This window comes from Colossoma macropomum, unplaced genomic scaffold (assembly GCF_904425465.1).
Source record: "Colossoma macropomum unplaced genomic scaffold, Colossoma_macropomum, whole genome shotgun sequence".
NCBI lineage: Eukaryota > Metazoa > Chordata > Actinopteri > Characiformes > Serrasalmidae > Colossoma > Colossoma macropomum.
This window is the reverse complement of record NW_023494791.1, coordinates 13,403,087-13,413,531: the sequence shown is the minus strand read 5'-3', so window position 1 is coordinate 13,413,531 and position 10,445 is coordinate 13,403,087. Positions and strand designations below refer to the sequence as shown.

At 38.9% G+C, this 10,445-nt stretch overlaps 2 protein-coding genes across 2 annotated transcripts; both read left to right on the top strand.

Moving 5' to 3' along the window:
* The first annotated feature begins 793 nt into the window (after positions 1-793).
* mrps26 (mitochondrial ribosomal protein S26) lies at positions 794-4,013 on the top strand. The gene is made up of 4 exons (XM_036573960.1): positions 794-1,323; positions 2,160-2,306; positions 2,839-2,962; positions 3,666-4,013. Exons 1-4 carry the CDS (start codon positions 1,103-1,105, stop codon positions 3,795-3,797), a joined length of 624 nt encoding a protein of 207 aa, XP_036429853.1. The 5' UTR covers positions 794-1,102; the 3' UTR covers positions 3,798-4,013.
* Positions 4,014-4,799: 786 nt separating this feature from the next.
* Positions 4,800-10,279, top strand: LOC118810305 (serine protease HTRA2, mitochondrial-like). The gene is given in 9 exon segments (XM_036573959.1): positions 4,800-5,249; positions 5,251-5,486; positions 6,175-6,379; positions 6,516-6,710; positions 6,886-6,918; positions 7,070-7,178; positions 7,269-7,338; positions 7,432-7,527; positions 9,167-10,279. Coding segments are annotated over 9 exon segments (1,344 nt in total). The 5' UTR covers positions 4,800-5,015; the 3' UTR covers positions 9,333-10,279.
* The last annotated feature ends 166 nt before the right edge of the window (positions 10,280-10,445 follow it).

Here is a 10,445-nt window from a genome sequence, read left to right as displayed (position 1 = left end):
TGCTGCATCTTTGTAAACACGCCCACACAACCCCTGTGTATTTTGAAAGTGGGGGAACTGAATTTTAAAAATGCAACTATCACAAGATTGTCGTCGCTGCAGAACCAAAAGTCCAGGGGGTACGGCTGGATCTGATCCAACTCCTCCTGCGTCGTGTTTTAATTGGTCTGAACTAAATCACTCCACCCCGCCCCGCTATACTTGCCCGTCAGATTCAAGTAAAACGTCATCAAGTGCGAGTGTGAAAGTCAGTATATAACCCACATTTTCTCTCTCTTATGAAATTCCAGGATGTAGTTGATAAAACACAGTTATGTGGGTTATTTTGACCTGTCACAAGTGCATTTTAGTGTTTAAAAACGTTCAGCGTTTTCAACTAGAACTCGTCTATCATAAGTACACTTGAGATGTAGGCCTACAGAACGGACCTTGTACCGGAATGTGAAAAAAGCTTTTCGAGTTTTGACAAATGAGTGTGAACGTCGTGAATCATGAGCGATTATAAAGGCTGTGTTGTGGCATTCAGGACGGAGCAACATCGGAATTCATGCGACTTTTACTTCAGTCTGAACTGAAAGCTCCGGGAGCGACTGGCGTTCGCTGGCCGTCATGATTGTTTACCCTTGGATGAGCCGCCACGTGAAGCATTGTTCTTTTGCGCATGCGGGTCGGTTTAGGAGCTGATCTGTTCAGACTGATGTCGCATACAGGTCACATTTAAAAGATAATGTGAACAGCCAGACAAAAAATCGGTTTTGGTGAGAAAATCAGATTTGGGACACTTTTACCTGCTGTGTAAACGTAGCCTTAGGCCAGAATGCCCCCGTAATGACGCCTAGCATGAAACTGCATTAGGCCGCAGTTCTACTTTTGATCAATAGGTGGTAGTAAACATCTCGTCCTTGCACTGACACGCAAACCGAGAGGGAGTAGAAGGAGAAAAACTTCCGCTATGACAGGTTTGGAGTATGGCGGCCTCATGTAAAGGGCTCAATGTTAAATAGCCACGCTGTTCGTCCTCTGTGGATTCCGACTGGACTGTAAAGCGCCTGCATTTACACTGCAGGGTGTTCTATAGTCTGACTGTACATAAGAGCTTAGCATGTTTGGAGCGGTGGCTCGGAGCCGGGCTCCTGTAGTCCGCCTTGTGTCTCCTCGGGCTGCTGTCCTGGTGGAGACCGTACGGGGGAGAAAGTCTCGAACCGACCCGAAAGCAAAATCCAAAGCTGGACGGATCAAGACTCCTCCTCCAGTGGACCCGGTGGAGATGGTGGTGCTGAAGGAGCGGTTCACTGAGTACAACCTCATCATGAGAGCGCTTAGGTAAGCAAAGCTGCGTCTCACTCGCTGTGTGCGAATGAATGACAGAGTAATCAGTCATGTTGCACCAGTGTGCTGCCTCAGCGGTCAGTTTCTCTTGAACTGTTTGGAGATCTGTATGTAGTTTTGTGCCTCTGTATTCCAGTACATTGAATTTAAGCATTTCTTGCATAGTACCCATTCGTAGGTTGTTCTTTTAACCTTTCAACAAACGTGATATTTAGGAACATAAACCTTTTCTTTTTTCAAGTAGTAAAATATTTTTTTAAATATGGATTTAAAAAAAAAAAAAAAGATTTATGCTTGAAATAATAGTTGCATCCAAAATGCTATAGACTAGAGGTGAGCGATATGGCATTTTGTAATATCATGATATTTCAGAAAGTTTGATACACAGTATGTCACGATATGACATCTGATGAGTTAGAACAGCTGAAGTAGTGGCACATTTTAAAAATACTATCAGAAACTGAGGGTTCAGTTATCTGTATTTAACATTTCACACACTGTGCTGCACTCAGTCTAATAAAACAGGAGCAGTTATGCTCTTATTTTAATCAAATATGCAGTTGGAAATTGATTAAGTACTGATGATTTTCACAGTGTGCTTACAAAAGCATGTTGTGATGTAATGTAATTTATCAAAATAACGATAAATATTGTCATATTGCCCAGGTGTACTTTAGACTATTTTGCATGGCAATCTGCGGTTTTGAACACATTCAGTGACTGTGCGGTCACTTCTGCATTGGATGTACCATAAGGTTGTAACAGTACTTTTTATACATAGTACCCCATTACAGAGGTCTCAGACTGCACTGTATGTGTTGTGTATCCAGGATGGAGTTTAAAGAGGAGATGTTGCGGAAGCGGTATGAGGAAGAGACTGGTTCGTTGGCAGAGGAGAGAGCCAAGCAGGAGGCTGAAGAACACAGATCTTTAATGGCCTGGAATGAGGCGGAAAACCTCAGACTGCGCAAAATCCGGTGGGATAAACAAACAGATTAAAATTTAAATCAGCAAAGAATGAAACAGTTGCAAAAACTGCTGACATTGGCACATCACTATGAGTTTTTCTGTAACTGTACCCCCTATATGTATTTTTGTTCTGTTTATGTTTATTAAGTCTTTTTGTGACATTGGTTGATACCTCTTGCTGAAGTAAGTAACTTTAATAAGAAAAAAAGACTGATTAACACAAAGAAATGTACTACTAAAATGGCACTGTCACTTTTTTTTGGAGTGCCCCAATAATGCCCCATTTTTAAGATTCTTGTCCCATAAATCACAGGTAAGGGGCAAAAAAAAAGTGTCCCCAAAGAAATATTATTACATTTTTACATTTTTGGCTGATGTCAATTAGCCTAAAATTTTCTGGTTAAGTTAAAATGTTATTGTCTATTTTGTAAAGTGTTCTCATTTATACAATAAAAACTCTCAATTTCAGTCAAATTTTAGTCAGGCAGAAATTGTTCCTGTGTGTCTTACCCTGTGTTTGTTTCCTTGTTTGTGTATTAGTGAGCTTCGTGTGCAGAAAGAGACTGAAGCTGCTGAACAGAAGAGGAGAGAGATAACAATGTTACGCCAGCAGGAACTGGAGGACTATATCAAAGAAAAAGAGAGAGAGATCCTGCAGCTACAGGTGAGATCAGTTTACAAGTAATAGATGACACATAATGCCAGAAATAATTTTTTTAATACTCTGATATTGTATAAGTATAAAATCTAAATATTTCTAGAGTCTGATGAAGCATAGTATTGTATATATACTAGTATAATACACCAGTATATTGCACTGTAGTCACAGGAACCTGTATGTGTGGTGCACAGCAGTTACATATTACATTATTATATTACATTCATCCTTACCATAACAGGACAGGTAGGCCTAATACATGGAATTCTGTATTCTGTCTATGGAAAAATAATACCCCATTATCAACTTTACCCAGTAAATTGTATTTCTGCTGTACAGCGTTGCCTCACCTAATATTACAGTGCACTAAAGTATGTGTAGCCTTCAAATTAATTAATGCATAATATGGTATCCTCTGCACCTCAAAGTTTATTAAATAAGATAATAATTGGAAGAAAAGTTTTTATTTAATGCCAGTTGTTATCAGTGCTGATGAGAAACACATGCTGATTCTTTTCAGTCAGTGCAAATTCTGAAAAAACAAATGTCAATACAAGAGCATTTTTTTAATCTTGTAGACTATTTTTTTGGTAGCTGTATTGCCTTTGGGTACCTATTTAGATTGTTTTGCTTTAGTCTTATTTCTCACTCATCTACACACATACCTTCTATCACCATCATCACATTTCCACCATCATATATTTTCCAGGAAGAGGCAAAGAACTTTATCACACTGGAAAATTTGGATCAGCGGATTGAGGAGGCGCTGGACAACCCGAAAAACTACAACTTTGCCATAGATAAAGAGGGACGGAAGGTGAAACGGACTGTACTTCAATAGAGGATCCAGACCAAAACGTTAGGATTTAAAAGACTGAAAATCATGCATGTCTAGTTACAGCTGTTGAAAATGACACTTGAGTGACTTCTCAGTGACATCCAGTGTAGATGTGATACGTTTCGTTTTCAGGATGAAATGTTAACTTGTTTTTGTTTCAGGACATTGTCCATGCTCTTCTTATTAATTACACAATTAAAACTATGTCAATAACATTTATATTATTTGTCCATTTTCAAATGTGTTTTTATGATAAGTGTTGTACAACCCTAAGTGGGAAGACTTTGCTTTTGGGGGCACTGCAGTGGGATGAGCAGAATTGTGCTCTTTTACAGAACTGTACAGTACTGTTTTCTTTATAAGTCGCTTTATAAATGACGTGAACAGGTTGTCACCTGAGGTGATTTCAAACGAACCATTTGTGTGAAGTGACTGCATTTTAAAAGGATACAACTAAGAGAAAAGATAAAAAAGCTAAAGATTAGATAAACAAGTTTTTTTTCTTTCAAACTAGAATGCATTTTCCCTACAACGCTGTAAAGGACGACTGAGGAGGGTATACAATTTTAATTTATTATTTTTTACATTTTTATTAAAGGTTTACTCTTCTGAGTTTTTGGTCGTCTGAATAACCTGAAACTTTTTTTTACTCCACTGCGCTGTTGCAGATTCAGTTTAGAGGCAGTTGGCTAGCAATAGATATGAGCTTTGTTGGAATTAAATTAGAAATTCTTTGGAGCTGTGTCCTAATGTTCATTATACTGCACCAAGTAGTATGTGTAAAACAGTAACGGCACCACTGGTGTTTTTGGACGTGTTGTTTAGTATGGTATACACGGTTTGGGACGAAGCCTAGGTCTATGTCTCAATCCGCATACTGCCGTACTAAATAACATGTCCAAAACATTAATGGCAATATTGGTGGTCTACAAGTTTGACGTGCTAACTTAGTGCGGTTTGAGACGCAGCCCATGACTTCACACGTCTGCGCATGCGCGGTTTTCAAACTGTCGTGTACTTCCGTCGAACGGACAGAAGAGTTGTGATATGAGCTGCTTTTACATGTTGCGACATGTCTGTTACTGTAACGTTATGACAAAGGTGGACCAGATGTTGGTGTCCTTATCCAGGAGATAACTTACTGTTCAGACTATGTTAAATACGGCGCTTGTGAAGGGATTATTGAGTTTATGCTGAGAGTTCTCTAAGATCTGATGCAATATGGCACCAACTCATGTGAAAGGAGCGTTCCTGCGGACAGTCACAGGACTGCTCCGGGGGAAAGAGCCTCAACCCCAGCGCCTGTGTGCTCTGAGACTCACCAGACATTTATCCAGCGCCTCTTCGGAGAACCAGACAAAAGGATATCAGGTCCTCAGAGCTGCGGTGTCAGACGGACGTGGGGAGGAGGACAGCAGTAGTGGCAGTGGAGCTCAGAGGTGCCTCTTCGGAGCTTTTAGCTGTAGGACTGGGGCTGAGCGGAGCAGCTTTACACTGCATCAGTAAAGAGCAGGACAAAGACAGTTTTAAGAGCACATGCTCGCTCAGAAACTCTCTGCCCCACTCTCTGCTCCCTGTAGCCCAGTGTGCTGCCCCATACAGACCTGACAGTCCGCGATACAAGTACAACTTCATTGCAGATGTGGTGGAGAAGTCAGCACCTGCTGTAGTGTACATCGAGATCGTAGGACGGTAAGATCAGTGTTTGACTATTGCCACAATGAGTGTGACTTTACACTAGAATTTGTGACGTTTGAATTCGTATTGTAGGTGTAAGCTGTAGACCAGACTGTCCACTGTGGGTAGGTAATCGCCTTCTCTGTTCTAAGCTCTCGATACATGTTCACTTATTCATTCTGAATACTATAATAGCAATAATAATAATATCAACAACAACTAATAAAATTATACAATTATTATTGTTGTTTATATTATTATTATTATTGTATGTTTTTTATGTAAAATTGACTGCTGTAGATTCTTCTGCCATGAAAGTAAAGAAGGATCTGAAAGGTTGGTGTTAAAACAACATCCTTTTCCATCAACGTTGAAACATCAGTAGAAAGCTGCCCCCAGAATGTAATTCTGAAAGCATCATTTTTGTGGATTTAATTACGGTTACTTATAATCCATCTTAAAGAACCATTTCATTCTTATGATAAACACTTATGGCACACCTGTCACGTTGAACCAAGCCATCAGTGTCTCCTGGGCACTGTTGACTAAATGGTTAGGTAAAAGAGTGCTATGTTATTTGAATTGTTAGATGAAATGGGATTATTATTCTCTTTATGATCATTAGTCCAAAAAATACCATGACTGAATGACTAGTTTGCTATAATGTTCATGCTGTTCCATTCTGTTAATCATTCCTCAACAGGCACCTGTTCTCTGGCCGAGATATCCCTGTCTCTAATGGTTCTGGCTTCATCATCAGTAGCGATGGCCTAATAGTGACCAATGCTCATGTAGTAGCCAACAAGCGTGACGTTCGTGTCAAACTCACCAATGGAGAGACTTACAATGCCACCGTGCAGGATGTGGACCAGGCTGCAGACATTGCAACCATTAAAATCCATCCCAAGGTAACAGTGGTGATGTTGGTACTTTATACATGGGAAAAGAAAACAGGTGTGATTTACAGGTTATAGTTTTATATCTTGACTACACTTTCATTTTGCTTCTGTAGCTCATGTTTGGTTTATGTGTGTTTATTTCAAGCATCCTCTGCCAACATTGCGTCTTGGCAAGTCATCGGAGGTGCGTCAAGGGGAGTTTGTGGTTGCCATGGGGAGCCCCTTTGCGTTACGGAACACCATCACTTCTGGTATAGTCAGCTCAACTCAGAGAGGAAGCAAAGAACTGGGCCTGTCCAACCCCAACATGGACTACATACAGACTGATGCTACCATAGATGTGAGTAAGCTCTTCATCGTCTACCCTAGTACAGCTAGAGTAACAGCTAACGGATTCAGAAGTACTACAGTGTTTAAGCAGTTTGCGATTACATGAGGGTTTGTTCTGGATGTGAAACTACATAGTGGAATATATCTTTTTTTCAAATTTTAACTAATTGTTTGTGTTTTTTCAGTTTGGGAACTCAGGTGGTCCTCTTATTAATTTGGTGAGTTCCTCTAACGCGAGTGCCATGTATTTGTGTGTGTGTATGTATGAATGTATGTAAGAATATATGTGAAATACTGGCTTTTTCCACTGTAGTACGAAATGTGCACAAGGAGTACACTAAAAAGTTTTCTGACCTTTGTTACCTTTAGGATGGTGAGGTAATTGGCATTAACACAATGAAGGTGACTGCTGGGATCTCCTTTGCCATTCCTTCTGACAGAGTGCGCCTGTTCCTCGACCGTGCTGTAGATAGAAAGAGTAAGGATTGATCCTTTTCTGTCATGGCTTTATCCATTATTGATGTTGTCTTTGTATCTCTCATTACTTTTGTATGTGTTCTGCTTTTAGAGTCCTGGTTTGGTGAATCTGAGACCAAACGGCGCTACATAGGAGTGATGATGTTAACTCTCACACCCAGGTACCAAAGTATAATCACCAACTGTCATATAAAAGATTGGGGATCCAGGCAGAGCTGCAGTCATTTCTGATGCACCTCTTTTTACTCCTTCAGTATAATCGCAGAGCTGAAGATGCGCGACCCCTCATTCCCGGACGTGACCCATGGAATCCTCATCCATCGCATCATCGCCGGCTCTCCAGCTAGTAGGTAAGCAGGAGTAAAATGGTCCTACTGCTGGCAGGCTGCTTTCATTGTTTGACACTTAGTCTGTAGGTAAACACTTGAACTTGTATACTGTTCGGTGATCTAGTTGAGGAAAGAACAGCAGATTTTTCATTAGTTACACACAGAAAAAAAAACACAGAAAAAAAACACTTTTTTGCAGAAAAAAACACTTTAGATGCCCATAAGACACTTTATTTTAAAATTTTGTTCTGGGCTGCAAGTAACATATTTCTGTACATGATTATTAACCATTATGATTCCGATAAAGCGAGAAAAAACAAAGTACAGACATTAGTTTGTCACATTAACATTAAATATAATGCACAATATTTTAATTACAAAATGGAAAGCACAAGCATTATTTTTCCTTTTGCACAGTACTTTTCAAAGATAAAACATCTGATATCTCTGGTAAATCATAGTTGCCACAAAACAATCAATGGCATAAGAACAGATGATCTACATGGCTCTTGAAAACACTTTCACTGAAAGGTGCAAAAACAATAAGGAACAACTTTTTAATAATAAGACAAAGCTAAATTAATTAGTTTCTGTGTGTTTGAAAACACCATAAGCAACCTGATATTACCAACAACATAGAAACAGCTGTGTCAGAAACAGAGTCCTGAAGCATGCTCGACACAGCACAGCAGTACTGACCCACATGCATGAGGCCAGTGCTTTCAAAAAGATACAAAACAGAAAACAGTTATTATCAGTTAAAATATCCACTCTGAATGATGTTTTCTTAAAGCTCAGTGTCCAGTGACCTAAAACACTGTTTTTTTTTGAGGACCGAAGACCAAAAAAATGTAATACGTAACCCTGGATTATGAAATCATAGAAAAAAATGGAAATGGAAATGAAAGCATAGGTTAATGATGCAGTTACAATTTCAAAATACATCTCATCTCTTCAGTTAACATCTTTCTTTCACTGAAATAAAACAGGGTTAGCTTTGAAAAGCAAACAGTGATGCACTATTTTTGTTTTTGAATTACGGGTTTAGTATCTTAGTTACCCACTATGCTGAGCTTCTGCTGTGGATGCAGTGATTTCTGATCATGTATAAATGCGATGCAGTTGTGCCAGGTAAGCTTGGTTTTGCACAATTTGATGATATTTTAGATCAGTGTTTCTTAATCCTGCTCTCAAGAAGCCTGGAAAATATCCCTGCAGATGTTTGAAAAACTGAAAAAATGAAAGCTGTTGTAAAGGCAAAAGGTGATATTGAGTTTTTGAGGCTTCTGTGTAATTGTGTATTCAATGTATGTTTTCTGCTTTTTACTTGACACTGTAACTAACTTTTACTTAATGGCTGTTTTGACTGGAAATTAAATAAATGAGTGGTCTCTGGTTTTCCATAGTACTTTATCTCACATGACTTAGTCGAAACTTCTAGGATCAAGGTATCTTAAGGGGCTGATTGAAACAATGTGCATTGAGTGCTGTCTCCATTTATATGCGCACTGGATTTCTCAATAGCATGCCACAAAGACAGCTATATAAAAGAACCACTGTGAGTATTCAGTAGATAGTACATGCTTTGGCACACAGCTGTAGATGGAAAGCGACTCCTGAATTTCTTGTGACCTAACCACCTGTTGTGTGTGTTTTTCAGATCAGGTATGAAGCCAGGAGACATTGTGTTGGAGGTCAACGGGGTGAAAGTAAACACATCAGAAGAGATCTACAACGCTGTACGAACATGTGACAGCATCAAGATGGTGGTCCGCAGGGGTCAAGACCTTCTTTTGCTGCATATGGTCCCTGAGTTTACAGAATAACACCAGAATGACTTAATAATGATGGGAGAAAAATAGTCGAAGGAGAAAGTTAAAGAAAATGATACAAAGGTGAGGCTAGAAAAATAAGTAAGTTTATGTGAAATGTAGAGAAGAAGAAGGACAGAGATGTGGCTTGTGATATTTCAGTATGTAAGGAATGAGGACAGTAAGGAGTGTCTGAAGCAGAACTGAAGAATACACAGAAGTGTAGCATATCGAATGGTTGTCTAGTTTATTTGGGGTTAGGTTACCTAGCTTAAAGGAGTGTCATGCTGGGGACAAATCTACACATATACAGGTAGAAGACAATGGAAATGCCATATGAAAAAATGGCATTTTAAAGTGATTAAAAAGCATTGTACATCTATTGACAGTTATGGCAAAAGGCATTATTATAGAAAATTACAATTCTATTGAGAATTTGATCAGTTGTGAAAGGAGACTAACAGTTTGCAAAGCTGATGTTTAGAAATTGGCTTAGATTTGTTTGTAAAAGGTAAAATTAAGTATGAAAAGATGTGCAAACTGTTGGCCAAAAAGCATTGAAAAAGAAACAATATTCTATGCTTTCCACATCTGGATGTATTTTTCTTTTGAGAAAACTAGAAAAACACTTTGTCCACATTTTTCAGCCCTTCTCGCTTTTCAGTTCACCAGTTCAATAAGAAATGGCACCTCTTCTTAAAAAAAAAGTGATCCAGTGTATTTGAATGAAAATTGTTTCCAAAATGTACAACACTGTTCTGATGACTACAAAATAAATCTAAACACAAAGATTCTTAATTACTGATGTTCACTGATCCACATGTTGCTTAGTATTTCTATTTTGTCTACCCCTGTATATGTGAACGAAGGTGTCTCACTGGTACCTGTCTACTGTTATCTGCTCTATATCCTTTCTAACGGTTGATCAATGCTCATTAAACAAGAAAGTGGCATAAAAACTGCTAAATGTTTGAAATGTGAGTACGTTGACAAATATAGCTCTCTGCTTTTTTCTAGAGACCATCTTTTCTAGTGACCACTATGAGTGCTCTTAATGCACCTTTACATCAGTTTTGTCGTACACACTTTGGAACATGTATTATGTCATGAAATAACAATAAACAGTAT